The 20,329-nt window shown below is 33.1% G+C and overlaps 2 protein-coding genes across 3 annotated transcripts; both read left to right on the top strand.

Moving 5' to 3' along the window:
* The first annotated feature begins 949 nt into the window (after positions 1 to 949).
* On the top strand, positions 950 to 4,040 carry LOC131652011 (aspartyl protease family protein 1-like). Its single transcript, XM_058921771.1, has 10 exons — positions 950 to 1,481; positions 1,575 to 1,713; positions 2,056 to 2,294; positions 2,407 to 2,619; positions 2,736 to 2,871; positions 2,971 to 3,050; positions 3,262 to 3,349; positions 3,444 to 3,507; positions 3,586 to 3,657; positions 3,764 to 4,040. Exons 1-10 carry the CDS (start codon positions 1,189 to 1,191, stop codon positions 3,976 to 3,978), a joined length of 1,539 nt encoding a protein of 512 aa, XP_058777754.1. The 5' UTR covers positions 950 to 1,188; the 3' UTR covers positions 3,979 to 4,040.
* Positions 4,041 to 15,208: 11,168 nt separating this feature from the next.
* On the top strand, positions 15,209 to 18,471 carry LOC131652010 (aspartyl protease family protein 1-like). 2 transcript variants are annotated; one of them, XM_058921770.1, is made up of 10 exons: positions 15,209 to 15,813; positions 15,898 to 16,036; positions 16,282 to 16,520; positions 16,635 to 16,865; positions 17,051 to 17,186; positions 17,282 to 17,361; positions 17,573 to 17,660; positions 17,774 to 17,837; positions 17,913 to 17,984; positions 18,091 to 18,471. In XM_058921770.1, exons 1-10 carry the CDS (start codon positions 15,518 to 15,520, stop codon positions 18,282 to 18,284), a joined length of 1,539 nt encoding a protein of 512 aa, XP_058777753.1. In that variant the 5' UTR covers positions 15,209 to 15,517; the 3' UTR covers positions 18,285 to 18,471. The 2 variants fall into 2 exon arrangements, with proteins under 2 accessions (XP_058777753.1, XP_058777752.1); XM_058921769.1 differs by having other exon boundaries at positions 15,211 to 15,813; positions 17,573 to 17,672.
* The last annotated feature ends 1,858 nt before the right edge of the window (positions 18,472 to 20,329 follow it).

The following is a 20,329-nucleotide window of genomic DNA, read 5'->3' as shown; positions in this document are numbered from 1 at the left end:
ACTACTTGTTGCTTCTGTACACAGGATGAAACCGTGGAGCATCTGTTGTTTGAGTGTCTTGTTACTAAGACTATTTGGAAGCAGGTTCTAGCCTGGATGGAGTGTTCGCATGAACCTCTCGATTGGAATCAGGAGCTGAACTGGTTAGTGCAGAACTGTAAAGGTAAATCTGTTCGATCGGATTTGCTCAAGTTGGCTATAGCGGAGACGGTTTATGGCGTTTGGATGTTTAAAAATGCTATAAGTTTTGGGAAGGATATTGATAGATTGACTATTGGTGAAAAAATTATAGATTTAATAGTTTATAGAGGGTGGGAGAAGCTAAAGTTAAGATCCCATATAGCTAGATTGATGTTATAGTCTCTATTTGTTGGGCTGGATCCATTTGGATCGCTTTGTACCTATGGTTTTTGAATTAATACAAAAAGTCTTTGATTCAAAAAAATAATAGATTTTTTATGTGGAAGAAATAAGTGAGAAAGTGATGAAAGATAAAAAAAAATAGAGAATGAAGAGAGATTTGATAAGTTTGATAAAATATAAAAATTATATTATTTTAATAATAAAATTAACAACTTTATAATGTAAAGACTAAAAAATCTCAATTTTAATATGATGGCAAATTTTTCACCCGCAGAACTTTCTTAGTTCACCAAATTTAATTAATTAAATAAAATAAATAAATAATAAATAATATCAGTACATTGAAGAAGTCAATACAACCGTGGTATTTCCGGGACCCACCCATCGCGCTTCACAAAAAACACTTTTGACCAATCTTAAACCAATACATACGGTATCTCTCTCCATGCAATGGAAATGGATCACCTAGTGCTTATAACATTCTGCCCTTCTCTCATGCTCCATCCAATAATTGAAAAATTAAGAAGAATTAAACAAATAAAAAATTAATACAGAAATGATAATCTAATGGTTGATATAAGGACAAGATAGATAGGCATAAGAGAAGCAACAGCTCCATATCCCTCCATGCAACAATTCATCATAAATTAATTGAACGTTTCATAATTTTACACGGACATCTTTCTTCAGCACTTTTTTCCCCATGCACAAAACACACTATTAGTAAATTCAACTCAAACCATAACACATACATATTTCAGGAAAATTCATCACATAATCACATCAAAAGTTTAGTTCAACTCAACTCAATTCATCAACATATTCATGGATTTAGTGTTATTATCGTTATTATTATTATGTTTAATTTCACATTCACATAGAAGCTATGGTTCAAGTTCTTTCGGTTTTGACATCCACCATCGCTACTCCGAACCGGTCAAGGGTATTTTCGGTATTGACAACCTACCCGACCAAGGAACTCGTGAATATTACATTGCTATGGCCCACAGAGACCGTGGGTTTCACGCTCGCCGCCTCGCTGACGGCGCTGATATTGATCAGAAACTTCTTACGTTTTATCCTTATAACTCCACATACCAGATTTCCATGTTTGGATAGTAAGAGTTTTTTTTTTTTTTTTTTCAATCACTTGTTAATTTTCTGTTACTTTGATTTCATTTTATTTTTCTTCATGATTATTTGAATTTCAGTTTGCATTTTGCCAATGTTTCTGTTGGAACACCGTCTTCATCGTTCCTTGTTGCATTGGATACTGGAAGTGACTTGTTCTGGCTACCTTGCAATTGTACCAAATGTCTGCCTGCTGGTCTACAGACATCATCAGCACAGGTATAATATAGTTAAATCTTATATTATTATTATTATTATTATTATTATTATTATTATTATTATTATTATTATTATTATTATTATTATTATTATTATTATTATTATTATTATTATTATTATTATTATTATTATTATTATTATTATTATTATTATTATTATTATTATTATAATATCGACATTGAGAGCCGTCTCAAAATTTTGGAGGAGGCTCGTGGATTAAACATTTGATGAGGTCCTATTTTGCCACGGTTAACTAGGACAAATTTTGGGTCTGTATGATAATATCTCTACTATCTTTTGGTAGAAATATAGATTTAATGATACTTTCTTTGTTGTTTGCAGAATTTTGAGTTTAACATGTATGATAATAGTAGATCATCCAGTAGTAAAAATGTTGCCTGCAATAGCAGCTTTTGTGAGCAGCCGGCACTTTGTTCTTCATCTGGTGGCACTTGTCCATATCAAGTTCAATATCTATCAGAAAATACTTCAACTTCTGGTTTCTTGGTGGAAGATGTGTTGCATCTAATTACAGATCGTGGTGATCAAACTAAACATGCTAACCCGACGGTTACGCTTGGGTAAGTTTTCATTATCTAAATTTCTGTCACCAATTTAGTTATGGAATCAACATACATCTTGGTTTTTGGTCTTGATTTTTTACAATTGTATTTGTCATTGAATATGTTGCAGTTGTGGGCAAGTTCAGACTGGTGATTTTCTGACTTGGGCTGCTCCAGATGGCTTGCTTGGATTAGGAATGAGTGATGTATCTGTTCCAAGTGTGTTAGCCAAACAAGGGCTAACTTCAAATTCTTTTTCAATGTGTTTTCATGATGATGGTTTTGGAAGAATCACATTTGGGGATAATAGTAATAGTTTGGACCAAGGAAAAACACCATTCTAGTAAGTGGTTACTAGTAATAGTCACTCATATGCAAAACATTGAAACATGTCAAATTCTAAACTTCAACGACCATATGTCCTTTGAAGTTTTATTTAACATGAACACTTTTTTGCAGTTCAACTTACAACATCACTGTCACCCAAATTATTGTGGGAGAAAATGTTGCTGATCTCGAGTTCAATGCAATATTTGACACTGGAACCTCATTTACACACCTAAACAACCCGGCTTATAAGCAAATTACTCAAAGTGTAAGTACTCTTAACTAATTATAATTTTTCAATAAGGCAATTAGAGTTTCATTTCATGTCATTTGAGTTCTTTCTAAAACTTTTATGTTATTTTTGCAGTTTGATTCAAACATTAAACTCGAGAGGCATTCAGCTTCTGAATCTGATGAGCTTCCCTTTGAGTACTGCTACAACACCAGGTGATTATAGCGTCAAGAGAATTCTCTTTTTTTTCCATTTCATATTGATTTCCAAGAACTTATTGTTAGATATAATTCGAGGTTGTTGAAGTTAGTTACAAGTTAGTTATGATTCGTTATGTTCACTATATAAAGCGTATGATACACTTATTGTAATCAACTGTAAAGTGTATTAGTTGCAATGTAGTTATAATTTCAACTTTGTTTGCAGCCCAAACCAGACGACGGATCAAGTTCCCACGGTTAACCTAACGATGAAAGGCGGAGACAGTTATTTTGTCACGAAACCAACAATGACGGCTAGTTACTAGAAACTTCTATATTCTGAAATTGGTATATAATGTTTTTCACCCCTCTTAACTTCATAAACGCTTCTTCTTGTATTCATTTCAGGATAGTAACAACAGTGTTCTTTGTTTGGCTGTCTTGAAAACCAACGATCTGGATATCATTGGACGTGAGTATTATAACCGAATTAAAGCTTTTAATAAGTATAATTACAACATTGATCATCAATATGTTTCTTTTCATGCAGAGAACTTCATGACCGGTTACCGTATAGTCTTCGATCGCGAGAACATGACTTTGGGTTGGAGACAATCCAACTGTGAGTGCAAATCACCTCATTATGATTCAGAATATACCATCTTGTCCTTTACTTCTTCATTAGTTATTGTTAAATGAGAAATGATGTTATGTTATGTTATTATCAGGTTATGATGATGAACTCTCGAGTTTACCTGTTGACCAATCGGACGCTCCTACTGGTTCTCCTGATATGGCTGTGATTCCTGAAAGAACATCTAACCAGTCTAATGGTCCTGAAATAATACCATCTAGTCACTCATTAAAGATAAAACCTGCTTTTGTATTTACAGTGGCAATTTTCTGCTTTTGGTCATTTTTTGAGCATACCTTTAGATGTTAGGTGTTGTATTATTTAGATTAGTACTATTTTTTGCAGAAACACCCGGGTGTGTTTGGTTCAAATGACAGGGAGGGGAGAGAGAGATTTTAATGGAGGGAAGGGAAGGGAAGGGGAGGGGAGAGAGTTTTTTTGTACTTATATATGTTTGGTTCTCAAACGAGAGGAGGGGAGAGGAGAAGAGTGATTTCGTTTAAAAATATGTTTGGTTTATGAGAGGAGAGGAATTTTAATAATTTACAATTTTATCCTTGTAATTTTATACGAGTGATATGATATTCCAAGGTGGAAATTTAATAAATATCTTTTTTGAAATAATATTTGTATAATTGAGTGATTAAAAAGTCATAACTTATCGCATAACATTAAAAAAATTGAATACACTTGATTCATATTATAACTCTCGAGAAAAAATAAACTATGCGTATACGTTGATAACAACTTTTGAATACATAAAATAAATTATAATAAAAAACAAAAAATTGCAGTAATTATAATTTTTATTAAATAAAAAAATAAAAATAATTTGAAGTTGAAGTTGAAGAATAATTATAATAAGTTGATGGAAACAATAGAGAAAAAATCACAAAAAGAAAAGCAGCAACATGAAAAAAATATATCTTAATAATAAAATAAAACTGAGGATATTTTAATAAATATATTAATTTAATTAATATTAAAACTCAAATTTCCTCCCCTCCGAATCCCCCAATTCCGGGGACGCGAAAAGTGTCATTTGGAGGGATTTTGCTCCCCTCCTCTCCCCTCCTAAAAATTGAACCAAACACATTTCATTATAAATATTTCCTCCCATCTCCTCCCCTCGCTCTACCTCGAATCAAACACACACACACACATTGATTTGATAGGGTTTGTAAATAATGTAAGCGCATGTATAGTTGTATACCACAGACAAGGTTTGGGTGACTTTGGCATCCGGTGATTTTGGTAACTTTATCTTTATCTCTCTCTAAACCAAACATCATCTCTCATCAAAATAATTTATTTTAATCATTCATACACCTTTCAATTACACTAAAGTCACCAAAGTTATCAAATAGTAAAGGAGAATTCTAAAGTGAAGTCATGAAAATAACTTTTTTGGTGAATTCATAAATTTAACCTATCAAAAAGCAGTATTTTTTTAGAATTTTCCAATTTTGACTTAGTCAATAACACGTAGGATTATATGGTGCACATCATTATTGTGTATCCTCGGTGTCCCTTATAGATCAAAATCTTTAATCTTCATCTTCTACATCTAAATCCAAATTTTAATTTTCATCTTGTATATCCATATATCTTCATTTTCATTTTGATTCAAAAAATTTGTTAAAAAACTTTCATGAACTTAAGAACACAAAAATGGCAAAATCATGATTCTTAACTATTTCGAGCAAATAAATACACCAATAGAAGCGGAATTTCACCACGAACATGATTCTATAATTAGTTTTTCATAAAACCTCATAAACAAGCCGAATCGAGTGTGTTTGTGTTCGAGTTTCACACAACTTTTTTACTTCGATTTGTCAAATTCACGATTTATTTTGTAATTTTGAATACATATTTGAAATCGTGATAAAATTCCGATTCCAACAGTATATAATTTGTGAATTAATTCATTAGTTTGATGATTTTCGAATTTTTTGTTAAAGAGCTTTCATGAACTCAAGAACAAAAAAATGGAAAAATCACGATTCTTGACTGTTTCAAGCAAATGAATACACTATTAAAAGCATAATTTCACCACAAACTTGATTCTATAATTAGTTTTCCATAAAACCTTATAACCAAGTCTGATCGAGCGTGTTTGTGTTCGAATTTCACGCAACTTTTTTCTTCGATTTGTCAAATTCATGGCTTGTTTTGAAATTTTGAATACATATTTGAAATCATGGTGAAATTTCAGTTCCAACGGTATATAATTTGTGAATTAATTAGTTGATTTGGTGATTTTCAATTTTTTTGTTCATGAGATATAATTGAAGATGATGAACACAAGATGATGATTGCGTGCTTTAAACCGGGTTGAAGTGACCCGACTAAAGGTTGAAGATGATGATTAATTTTTTTTATAAATAAAACAAAAAAAAATCCACTGTTAGATTAATCAAAAGAATAAAAGTTACATATCCCTCATGTAACACTAGATCCGTTTTCAATTGAATTTTTTAAAGTTGTCATTTTTGTAACTTCACCATAGAAGCTCCCAATAGTAAAGCCACTCAATCCATTCCCTCCCTGTATACCACGTGATTAAAATTTTGTTTCTTTATATTGTAGTTACTTGAACTCATTTTTATTCTTTAGAACTTCAATGCAAATTTTTGCAAATTAGTTATACAAATATATATGTTAAGGAGAACATAATTAAATAATTCAAATATATCCTCCGAATTCAAGAATCTCAATCATGTTATTAAGGTATCTACATTCTAGAATTTAAAATAGTTTAACCCATAACAAATACTCATAATTTGGAAACTTCATTAAACCGGATGAACATGTTAGATGGTAAACATAATTTGGAAACTTCATTAAACCTGATGAACATGTTAGATGGTAAACATAAAGTACATATAAGTTTGAATAATTCAAACATCAATTAAATACAAATAAGATTATACATCGGACAAATTAGTTACTTTTTTCTCTTGCTCAAACATATATGTTGCGATCTTATCAAACACCCTAGAACGAATCAAGCTTGAACAAATAACATCAATAGAACTAATTACCGTAAAGTCTAACTCGATAGGTCCGAAAGAGCAGTATTGACTAAGTATTGAGATCATGATTCTCGAATCATTTTCGTTTTATAGTTACATGTGTGAAGTGAACATGTTCATCATCGCCGACAACAAATGATAATACTCAACATTGACCTCCTTTCTAGTGTTATGGTGGTTGAAATAGAGATTTATTTAGTCCAATTGGTGGTTCATATCAGACAGTGATAGTGTAAGATCAACTTTAATCTTAACTAAACGGGGAGGAGTCCCTTTTTTTGTAATAAACTGCATGTAGGTTAGAGTTCATTGTGTATGAATATGGGTAAGAAGAGTTTATTATTCTTTATTTGAATTGTAAATTGTAGTATTATATCATAATGGTCATGCTTAGGATAAGCCTCCTTGCCTTGGGAGGCATCGCCCAAACATGACCATTATGTGGCATTTGGCTCGCCTTCAGCAAAGACGTGGGCAATGGTGTTACTTAGACGTCAACCACGCTAACAAAGTCATACAATGACTTCTTAGAAAATAGGTAGTCAATAGTCTCCCTCAGTTAAGGATGCGTGGTTACTGCCTCTTAGGATTTTCTAAACCCTATGTATAAGGACCTCTATAAAGGTGGACCTTCAGAAGTTGTCCCTGCTTCTGAAGGTGAACTTGTGTAGTTTCAGAGGCCATGGAGAATTAGAAAGATACCAAGATGACTTGCAGACTTCGAGTTGCTGCATGATACTGAGATTGACTATGAAGATGAAATTGCTCATTGTGCAATGACGGTGGATGTTGAACCAAACAACATTGATGAGGCTCTCAAGAAGAAGGTGTGGTGAAGGCCAAAAAGGAAGAACTTAAGGCGATTGAAGAAAACAATACATGGGAATTGACTGTCTTGCTAAAGAACTAGAAAGCCATCAGTATGAGATGGACTTTCAAGATAAAGTTGAATTCATATTGGTCAATTGCCAAGCATAAAACATGGTTAGTAGCTAGAGGATTTATACAAAAATCTGGTTTAGACTACTTTAAAGTGTTTGCATATGTAGCTAGATGTAAAATAATAAGGTTGGTGATTGCTATAGCTGCAAATCGGAATTGGCCTATGCTACATTTAGATGTAAAATCTGCATTTTTGAATGATCCATTGCAATAAGAAACGTATGTATTACAACCCCTTGGATTTGTGATCAAGAATAAAGAAGGGGTGGTGTACAAGCTACATAAAACCTTGTATGGACTTAAATAATTTCAAGGGTTTGGAATTTGAAAATTGATTCATTTTTCAAGCATCAAAGGTTTATAAAATATGAAATGGAGTATGGTGTGTATGTGTAGCATACCTCTAATAGCAATGTGATTTTGGTGTGCATTTATGTAGATGATATTTGCTAACATAAAGTTGTATCAATGAGATGAACAAGTTCAAGAATGTGTTGATGAATACACTTGATATAACTGACCTTGGAAACATGAAATATTTTCTAAGGATGGAGATTTTATACTATGATGAGAGAATCATTGTGCATCAACTATAGTATGAGTTTGAGTTGCTGAAGATATTTGAGTTGATGAATTGTAACCCTGCAGTCAAACCTCTAGGAACAACCATAAGCTAGATTCGGATGTTGATGGTGAGGAAGTAGATGTTACAACTTTTAAATAGTTGGTTAGCTCTCTGAGATATATGTGTAACATTAAGCCAGAATATGTTATGAAATTGGAATGGTAAGTAGGTTCATGAGTAAGCCATAGTGGTCACATTACCAAGCTGAAGTCAGGATACTCAGGTATGTAAAAGGAATTTTAAGGCATGGCATTATGTTTCCATCTGGTGTGATAAGTGATGTTCAGCTGATATGCTATTCAGACTCAGACTGGTGTGGAGACAGGGTAGACAAAAGAAATACCACTGGATACATGTATATGTATGTATGAGCTCACATTTCATGGTGTTTTGAGAGCAATAAGTGGTTATATTGTCAACTTGTGAGGCAAAGTACGAGCCTAGTGCATTATCTGCTTGTCGGACTTTTGACTTATGAATTTGCTGCATGAACTGAAATTCAAGGTGGACAAACCAGTAAGGTTGATAATTGACAAAAAAATCAACCATAAGTCTTGTCAAGAACTCAGTGCTACATGAAAGGAGCAAATACATTGACACAAAGTTCCATTTTCTGCGCAATCAAGTTTAGAGTGGAGTGCTTGAAGTTATTCATTGTAGCACTCAGAAGCATATTGTAGATGTGCTAACCAAAACAATCAAGACTGGACATTTCATCAAATTGAGGGATGAAATTGGTGTTGTTAATTTTTAATCTTGATATGAATTAAGGAATTGTGTTAAATGTAATCAAATTCGAGTATTTTTCATTTCAATTTTATTTGTCTTTCATTTGAGTTTCAGTTGAAGTGTATATAAATTGAAAATTCAGTTATGTTAGAAATAGATGTAAAATTCATTTTGTTACATATCTCTCTCTCCCTCCCTCCCTCCCTCCCTAGATTCTACAATCTATAATCAAGTGCGGAGGGTGTCCACATTCCATAATCCTAACAGTATCAATAATCCAAAAATCAAGAAAAACATTGCATAAATCATGTGACCATGTAAGACCGTACTGTTAGAACATACAAAATCAAGTAAAAAGAATCAATGGAGAATTAGGCAAAGCTTAATAAAATAAAATAAAAATAAAAAAAAATAATATCACTACATAAAATAAGCCAACACACTATTACTCAATTCAACTCAACCATATACATACATATTTTGAGGAACACTATCACATATTCACATAAAAAATTATAGCAAACTTCAACTTAACTCAACTCAATTCATCAACATATTCATGGATTTAATGTTATTATCGTTATTATTATTATTATGTTTAATTTCACAATCACATAGAAGCTATGCTTCAAGTTCATTCGGTTTTGACATCCACCATCGTTATTCTGAAGCGCTCAATGGTTTTTTCGGCATTGATAAACTACCCGACAAGGGTACTCGTGAATATTACGTTGCTATGGCCCACATAGACCGCATGTTTCACGCTCGCCGCCTCGCAGACGGCGGTGATATTGATTAGAAACTTCTTACGTTTTCTACCGATAAATCCACCTACCAAATTTCCTCGTTTGGATAGTAAGAGTTTTTTTTTTCAATCACGTGTTAATTTTCTGTTACTTCAATTTGATTTTGTTTTTCTTGTTCAATATATTGATGATGAATATTTGGAATTCAGTTTGTATTTTGAAAATGTTTCTGATGGAACACCATCTTCGTGGTTTCTTATTGCATTGGATACTGGAAATGACTTGTTCTAGCTACCTTGCAATAGTACCAAATGTGTACATGGTGGTTTACAAACATCATCAGGACAGGTATAGTTAACTCTTGTACTCATTAATATCCCAATGTTTAACCATGACAAAACAAACAAAAGTTTTACTTATTTATGAATTGAGACAGAAGCCTTATTTAGTCACGGTTTTACTAGGACAAATTTTAGGTCTGTGCAGTAGTCTGTCACGTCTTCAAAGACGGCCCTAATAATATCTCTACTATGTTTTTGGTAGAAATATAGATTTAATGATACCTTCTTTGTTGCTTGCAGAAAATTGAGTTTAATATCTATGATAATAAGAGATCATCCACTAGTAAAAATGTTGGCTACAATAGCAGCTTATGTGAGCAGCCAACACTTTGTTCTTCATCTGGTGGCACTTGTCCATATCAAGTTCAATACCTATCAGAAACCCGGTATCCTTATTTTTTTCTGCTACAATCTTATTCCCTCCAAACCCCAAAAACTCATATTTTACATATTAGAAAATCATAATAGGTCACAATTTTTCAAGTCTAACACCAACATCATATAATCATTCATATCTAAACACCAATTCCACCAATTTCACATAAATCACACATAAACCATAATATCATAAACACATTCAAAAAACCCAATTATTCACACAAACATGGATATAAAATTATGGGACTTAATCTCTACCATATCCATCATCATACAAATCATTATAGAGTAAGAACCTTACTCTTACCTTGGATTGAAGGTTTTTATAAGCTTCCAATGGGATTGCCCTAGCTCTTTGTTCTTCTCTCTTTCTACGTTCTTCCAAACTTCTCAATTCTAATCTTTTTCCTAATTTTCTTTTATTTTATTATTCTCACTAAGGAAAATGTAAGGGCTCCTATTGTTAGAACAAGATTTGTTCTGATCAATATTCTTAGTTTTGATGATAACAAGGATATGAATTTTGGATGAGATAATGTGGTACTCTAATACATTGCAATTTCCCTTTCAGGAAATATATAAAGAGGATGCACAAATCAGCGCTCAGAAGCTTTGACTCAGAAGGTTCAGCATGCAACATCAGAACATGGTCTGGCAAGACATCAGAAGATGGTCAAAGCAGAATCAGAACATCGGTCTATGGAAGCATCAGAAGAACTTGAGATCAGAAGCAGAAGCACTTAAGTTGTCATGGTATCACGCTCAGAAGCACTTCAAGGTCAGAAGACAAGAAGATGCTCTGCACCAAGCTGTTTGACTCTGATGATATTCAAACGTCGTATACACAAACATCAGATCAGAAGCAAGTACAAGATGGCAGGCTACACTGACTGACAAAAGGAACATTAGAAGCTATTAAAGGCAACGTCAGTAGACACAGCGTAAACAAGGCTCGAGGTAGTTGACAAAAGAGTGAAACATTAAATGCAATGCTGTACGGAATACGCAAAGCATTAAATGCTCCCAACGGTCATCTTCTCAAGTGCCTATAAATATGAAGTTCTGATGAGAAGCAAGGTTACCGATTCTGACGAATTCTGTGAATACAAACTTGCTAAAACGCTGTTCAAATCAAAGCTCACAAACTTCATCTTCATCAAAGCTCACTACATTGCTGTTGTAATATATTAGTGAGATTAAGCTTAAACTTTAAGAGAAATATCACTGTTGTGATTATAGCTTTTCAGAAGCATTGTAATACTCTTAGAATTTGATTACATTAATTTGTAAGTAACTAGAGTGATCAAGTGTGATCAGGATACTCTAGGAAGTCTTAGCTTGTGTCTAAGCAGTTGTAACTAGAGTGATCACGTGGTGGTCAGGATACTCTAGAAAGTCTTAGCTTGTGTCTAAGCAATTGTTCCTGGAGTGATCAGGTTGTGATCAGGATACTCTAGAAGACTTAGTCGCGGACTAAGTGGAAAACCATTGTAATCTGTTGAGATTAGTGGATTAAATCCTCAGGTGAGGTAAATCACTCCAAGGGGGTGGACTGGAGTAGTTTAGTTAACAACGAACCAGGATAAAAATAACTGTGCAATTTGTTTTTATCGTTCAAGTTTTTAGACTACACTTATTCAAACCCCCCCTTTCTAAGTGTTTTTCTATCCTTCACCTATGTGGTTATATAATTTGGAAAAAGTGAAACTTGATAGGTTGATACGAATGAATGAGGTTTGAAATTACTGGAAAAGTATAAGGTTTTATGATGATGGTGTGATGTAGGACAATAAATTGAATATATCTATTTTGACCGAATGGGGAGTGAAACAAGAGATATTTTTGAAAGTTGATTACAATATGAAACTCCACATCAAAGAGAAATTGAGGAAAATTGATTATCTAAAAACCATTGATTTGAATCCACTGTCTAAACCTATAAAAACCAAAGATGCTCCTAAGAAGTTCAAACCGACATAGAGTGACAATTCAATAATGCGGTCACCATCCTATTTTGAACATGTTGACAAAGCATTTCTGAATTTACCTATTCCAAAATCTTAAAAAGTGTTTTTAAAAGAGCTCGCGTTAGTAAACCACCTCCTACACCACCTCTACCAAAAATTAAATTCATAGATGAGATGCCCCTTTTTATACACTAATACATTGAACGGATCGTTAGTGTTTGGAGTAATGATAAATGTTGTTTTTGAGGTGTTTCTGCTTTGCTCGGTAAAGGAGAAAAGGATCATACACTTATCTGCTAACAAATGATAAAACAGCTAATGGGGCATAAAGAAACATACATACGACTATATGTGTCAAAACAAAATTATGACACGATTTATGAATCTCTTGTTCCTTGCATTAGTGGACCAACACTAAGGGATAAATGGACGTGCTTCTGTGAAAGGGTCATCTTATAGCAAGTGCAAATTAAATAATATATATTGATCTTACAAGATACGATTTCTTGGAAACATTTTTTCAAATGCACACTGCCTCACCTCCAAATCCAAATGATCGTATTAAGTGTATCTGGTGGCTTTCAAAGTCCCGACACTTTGTTCAAGTTTATTTAAAACCACGATGCCCTATACAACTAATGTATCCAGAGTGGGCAACTCATTCGTCCACAAAAGCAAGGACATGGTCGGATCATTTTTGGAGAGGATGCAAAAGTTCAAAAAATTGAGCAAGATTGAGAGAGACTCAAATAAACAAAAGTCAAAGGCGGTACCACCCATAGATATAGATTTAGCCAACGATACTTCTTTAAGTTCATTTTAGTGTTTGTATGTAATATTGTATTACTAGTGATGACGTCAAATATATACATTTTTAAAGAAATTAACACATGTTTAAGTTTTACCAAAATTTCAATATTTTTCTCTTCAAAATAGGTTTTACTTCTCAATATTATGTATTTTTGTAGTGTTGAGTGTTTATGCAGATGCATCTTCAGACAGTTTGGTACAAACAGGGTGGTTCCGAAGATGCATCTTCAAAACGTTCCCTGGCACAAGATAGAAATTATGAGGTTCATATTGGCCTAGAATTTATATAAATATGAACTCCCATTTCATTTTTTTTCATCATTACATTACATCATAATGAATATCAATTGGAATACTTGATATGTCTATTTCAACACAATAGAGCCATCAATTGCACTCAATTTCCTGAGTATACGCCTCTTGATAATCTGGAACGCATACTAGAAGAACTCATACCATACGGCGACAATCAAAAAATTATGTAGCTTGATTACCGTTCACCCTCAACTAACAACATATGGAACATTAAGTTCAACAACTTCAAGCTCAAGACTGTTGTAGATGTATGGGCTATGTGGAATACATTTTTTTGTTACGAAAACAAATTTCCGATCGAGTTGGATGCAAAAATAGCAAGATATGTCGAATATATTGTTAGGATGTTGTAACGTCCACTTCGACGCTGATATGTTTCATCTGTGTAATGTTTGATTAATTATGTAATGTTTCATCTTTTAAGTTATCAATTTTAATTTTAACTTTAATATGCATCAATCTGCATCTGTGTTCTTGAATGTGTGTTTCAGTATATTATGGATATGCATCTCCAGAATCAAGGATGATTAAGGTGTTCTCAAAAACGAATGTGATTTGTAATTTTTAGATACATCCGAAAATGCATCCCCGAAATTTGAAAATATTTAAAAAAAATTACTAGAGTGTAGTAGCAATTCATAGGGTGCATTTAACAATCCCCAAAAAAATTTCCTATATGATTAATGGCCAAAACCAAGTCAGATATGGGCTTTGCTAATTAATAAGATCATTTTCTATATGGTTAATGGCCCAAACCAAGTCAGATATGGGCTTTGTTAATTTGGAAATATGGCTCAAAACAATTACTAGAGTGTAGTAGAAATTCATAAGGTGCACTTTTTTTTTACTTTTGCACTCTGGTTCCTAGGAGAAAAGGTCCTAGTAATCCAGAATTTGTGCCAAGAAATACGGGCAATAGCCAAACATTGTTCCTATCTAAAAATCAAACATGATATGCTCGAATTACGCCTTTAGCAAGAATTCATTTATCACTGGAACTCAAGTACTTGGTTTAATTAAAAAAAAAACTAATTTAAATGTGTTCCTTTGTTCCCTGAATGAATGCAGTGACTTGTGTGTAATATTAATCATCTTTTCCTTAAGTTTCTCTTAATTCTCTCTATTTGTGATTTATATTCCTCTTTCTCTTTTTTGATAATTCAAACTACTAACTTTGTAATTCCAAGAGACTGAATTTATCCTTCACTGGGTAATGGTAATATATAGGCTAACGTTTCTCCTTTTCCTGATTGTGTTAAAAATATTGGTTTAGGAATTATAACAGTCTTTGAAAATAAAACCAAACACTTTAAATATAACACTTTTCTATTCAAATTCAATATTTCTTTTTTGACTTTTCTATTTAAATTATGAACTTATAAACTTTTTTTTATTTGAATTTTTTTCAACTTATAAACTTTTTTAAACGAAAATATGTAAATCATTAAAAAAAACTGAAACCGAGTCGTACTAAACAACTTGGCTAGTAAAAGGCTAAAGTTCAACTGGATGCTTCTGCTGCAGTTGGCTTCTTCACCGCTAAATACCGATTTTCACCAACAAAACTTTCTTAGTTCAACAAACTTAAATAATAAATAATATCAGGACATAGAAGAAATCAATATAAACATCCTCTCGCCAAATCAACGCCCATCGCGCTTCACAAAATCACTTTTGACTAACCTCAACGTCCATATCCCTTCATGCAACAATTCATCACAAATTAAGAAAAAAAATTATTAAATTATTATCCATCACATGTTGAACGTTTCATAATTATACACGGAACTTTCATACATCTTTCTTCAAACATTTTTTCCACACGCACAAAACACACTATTAGTAAATTCAACTCAAACTATAACACATACATGTTTCAACTTTCAAGAAAACTCATCACATATTCACATCAAAAACTATAGCAAACTTCAATTCAACTCAATTCATCAACATACTCATGGATTTAGTGTTATTATTATCGTTATTATTATTATGTTTAATTTCACAATCACATAGAAGCTATGCTTCAAGTTCATTCGGTTTTGACATCCACCATCGTTATTCCGAACCGGTCAAGGGTATTTTCGGTATTGACAACCTACCTGACAAGGGTACTCGTGAATATTACGTTGCTATGGCCCACAGAGACCGCGTGTTTCACGCTCGCCGCCTAGCAGACGGCGGTGATATTGATCAGAAACTTCTTACGTTTTCTCCCGATAACACCACCTACCAGATTTCCTCCTTTGGATAGTAAGAGTTTTTTTTTTCAATCACTTGTTAATTTGATTTTGTTTTTCTTGTTCAATATATTGATGATGACTATTTGGAATTCAGTTTGTATTTTGCAAATGTTTCTGTTGGAACACCGTCTTCGTGGTTTCTTGTTGCATTGGATACTGGAAGTGACTTGTTCTGGCTCCCTTGCAATTGTACCAAATGTGTACATGGTGGTCTACAGACATCATCGGGACAGGTATAATATAGTTAAATCTTGTATTACTATAATATCGATATCGAGAGCCGTCTCAAAATTTTGGAGGCTCTCCTTAGATTAGTCGCGGATTAAACATTTGATGAAGTCCTATTTTGCCACGGTTAACTAGGATAAATTTTGGGTCTGGGCGGTAGTCTGCATGTCTGCAAAGACGGCTCTAATAATATCTCTATTATCTTTTGATAGAAATTTAGATTTAATGATATTTTCTTTGTTGTTTGCAGAAAATTGAGTTTAATATCTATGATAATAAGAGATCATCCACTAGTAAAAATGTTGCCTGCAATAGCAGCTTATGTGATCAGCCGGCACTCTGTTCTTCATCTGGTGGCACTTGTCCATATCAAATTCAATATCTATCAGAAAATACTTCAACTTCTGGTTTCTTGGTGGAAGATGTGTTGCATCTAATCACAGATCATGGTGATCAAACTAAACAGACTAATCCGCTTGTTACTCTCGGGTAAGTTTTCAGTATCTAAATTTCTGTCGCGTCGCGAATTTAGTTATATAATCAAGTTTTTTGGTTTTTGGTCTTGGTTTTTTATAATTGTATTTGTCATTGAATATGTTGCAGTTGTGGGCAAGTTCAGACCGGTGCTTTTCTGACTGGGGCTGCTCCAGATGGCTTGTTTGGATTAGGAATGAGTGATATATCTGTTCCAAGTGTGTTAGCCAAACAAGGGCTAATTTCAAATGCTTTTTCAATGTGTTTTGGTGATGATGGTTATGGAAGAATCACATTTGGGGATAATAATAATAATAGCCTGGACCAAGGAAAAACACCATTCAACATTTGGCCATCGCAGTAAGTGGTTACTAGTAATAGTATACAATATATTTATATATCTTACTCTTAGATTCTTTTTTCATGTTTTCTCGAACACGAAATGGCCACTCTTATGCAAAACATTGAAACAAGTCAAATTCTAAACTTCAACGACGACGAGCGTCTACTTTGAAATTTTAATTAACATGAACACTTTTTTGCAGTTCAACTTACAACATCACTGTCACCCAAATTATTGTGGGAGGAAATGTTACTGATCTCGAGTTCAATGCAATATTTGACACTGGAACCTCATTTACATACCTAAACAATCCGGCTTTTAAGCAAATTACTCAAAGTGTAAGTAATCTTAATTAGTTATAATTTTTCAACAAGGTAACTAGAGTTTCATTTCATGTAACTTAAGTTTTTAATTTTTTATGTTCTTTTTGCAGTTTGATTCAAACATTAAACTCCAAAGGCATTCAGCTTCTGAATCTGATGATCTTCCCTTTGAGTACTGCTATAACATCAGGTGATTATAGCTTTAGGAGAATTCTCTTCTTTTCTCATTTCATATTGATCTCTAAGAACTTATTGTTAGATATACTTCGAGTTTGTTGAAGTTAGTTACAAATTAGTTAAGATTTGTTATGTTCACTATATAAAGCGTATCATACACTCATTGTAATCAACTGTAAAGTGTATTAGTTGCAATGTAGTTATAATTTCAACTTTGTTTGCAGCCCAAACCAGACGACTGTTCAAGTTCCTACTGTTAACCTAACGATGAAAGGCGGAGACAATTATTTTGTCACGGAGCCAATAATGATGGTTAGTTACGGGGTACGAGCACGATTTCTAGAAACTTTTTTATTCTGAAATTGGTATATAATGTTTTTCACCCTTCTCAACTTCATAAATGCTTCATTTTGTATTCATTTCAGGATAGTAACAACAATGTTCTTTGTTTGGCTGTCTTGAAAAGCAACAATCTGAATATCATTGGACGTGAGTATTATAACCGAATTAAAGCTTTTAATAAGTATAATTACAACATTGATCACCATGTTTCTTTTCATGCAGAAAACTTCATGACCGGTTACCGTATAATCTTTGATCGCGAGAACATGACCCTGGGTTGGAGAGAATCTAACTGTGAGTACAATTCACCTTATTATGCTTAAGAATATAGCATCTTGTCCTTTACTTCTTCATAAGTTATTGTTAAATGAGAAATGATGTCCTGTTATGTTATTATCAGGTTATGATGAACTCTCGAGTTTACCTGTTAACCGATCGTATGCTCCTGCTGTTTCTCCTGCTATGGCTGTGAATCCTCAAAGAACATCTAACCAGTCTAATGGTCCTGAAGTAACACCATCTAGTCACTCATTAAAGATAAAACCTGCTTTTGCATTTACAGTGGCAATTTTTCTGCTTTTGGCCATTTTTTGAGCATACCTTTAGATGTTAAGTGTTGTATTATTTGGATTAGTACTATTTTTTGCAGAAACACCCGAGAGAAGCGATATTACTATACTGTCTAGAGTCTTAATAGCATTGATTTGATAGGGTTTGTAAATAATGTAAACACATATATAGTTGTATTAGTATACCAAGTGATTTAAATTTTGATTCTTTATATTGTAGTTGACTGAACTCTTATTTGGTCTTTAGAACTTCAATGCAAATTAGTTATACGAACATATGTTGCAGGAGAACTGAATCAAACAATGTAAATAGTGTCTTTGAGGTATCTAGGTTCGAATTTAAAATAGTTTTAAAAAGTTAAAATTTCAAATCAATTAACACTAAGGTATCTGACCCAATTAAAAGTAAAAGGTACCCAAGAATTTGCCGCAGTTTAATATATAAGGCTCTGTTTGGAAGTTTGAGGAGAAAGGAGTGGAGAGCTTTGAAAAAAAGAGAAAGATTAAGAGAAACGTATATAAGGATTTAGGTGGGAAGGAAATTCACGAGAATGTATTTGTCTTATTTGAATTCATCATGTGGTTTTTGTTGATCATGTATGTTGGTAATTGCATGTTGTGTTAGATTCAGTTTTTTGCCTTTACTCTATGTTGAAACATGTTTTTCTTTGATTAAAGATGGAGAAAATAGCGAGTTGCTTGATTGTTCTTCATGGCATGTTCTTGTTGAAAGACCATGATTATCCATGTGAGAATTGATGCATGTTATTGTTGACACGATCTTTGGTCTTTTTCTCCTGAACATGTTTACATTGAGTTTTGGATTGGAATCATAGATGCCTTGCTGGTTAAAGTCGCAAAATTGTGAAAACAAGGTTGCTGGGCATGGCTACGGGCTGTAGCAGCCGGCCCCGTGGTTTGTATATAGGAGGGTGATTTGGGCACGACTACAGGTCATAATCACAACTACAGGTGGCCGTAGCAGCCTCGTGGAAAATTTAATAATAAACCTTCTTTTATCATTTTAAAACAAAAATTATTTTTAAAAAATGTTAAGATTTTTCTTTTTTTTTTTTTTAAATTTCGAATTTGTCTCCCTTCTCTTCCAAACTCTCAAAGTCGGGAAAAACACACATAACTTAGAAACACCACTAAACCAGATAAACATGATATATGACAACACTAATCATAAATTGTAAATAACTTATATAGCTGACAGATCAGTTATTTCTTTCTCTTGTTCAAACATATACACTGCGATCTCATCAAACATTCAAGAACCTAACTCAATAGGTCTCAAGGAACAATATTGATCAATTATTGAGATCATGATTCACACATTGTCGTCATTTTATATTTGCATGTTAGTGAAGTAAAATGTTCATCATTATTGACTAACAAACGAAGATACTTAACATTGACCACCATTTTTGTGTTGTGGTGGTTAAAAAAAAAGATATTGATTTGTTCTAATTGATGATTTATATCAAACAATGTAAGATTGATATTGAACTTGATCAAATAGGGAGGAGTCTATTTTTATAAATAAATTGCCCGTAGGTTAGAGTTCATTGTGTCACGGTATAAGTAAGAAGATTTTATTATTATTTTATTTGAATCACAAATGGAATAAATATATCGTTTGATAAATTTCAATGTATTCTAGTCCATAGAGAGTGATAAGTGGTATTTATATTGTTTTTGTCCTTGTTTCTTTAACTTTTTCACCACTTTTTAGCTGTCTTTCCCTTCATTTCCATGTATTATGCTTCGGTTTGTTGTTTTTCATTTCAACTTTAAATAAATTTTTTGGAGGATAAAAGGTGAGATTTGAAAGAAAAACGAAAAATCGCGCGAAGACATTTTCTACTCCAGTACTTTTTTTAGAGCTGCATTACGGGTGCCTGTAATGTGCATTACGGCCCGTAATGCACCCCAGACCTAGTCTCCTTTTGACGTCTCACGTTCTAGTTCAAAATCTAGAACCTTGTTACAGGTACCCGTAATGTGTGTTACGACCCGTAACAGGAGCACGCTGCAAGTCTTGATTTTTTTCGTTTTCCGTCAGGG

The sequence above is a fragment of the Vicia villosa genome, linkage group LG2 (assembly GCF_029867415.1).
Source record: "Vicia villosa cultivar HV-30 ecotype Madison, WI linkage group LG2, Vvil1.0, whole genome shotgun sequence".
Classification (NCBI taxonomy): domain Eukaryota; kingdom Viridiplantae; phylum Streptophyta; class Magnoliopsida; order Fabales; family Fabaceae; genus Vicia; species Vicia villosa.
The sequence above is the reverse complement of the archived record's forward strand: the minus strand, read 5'-3'. Positions and strand labels throughout refer to the sequence as shown.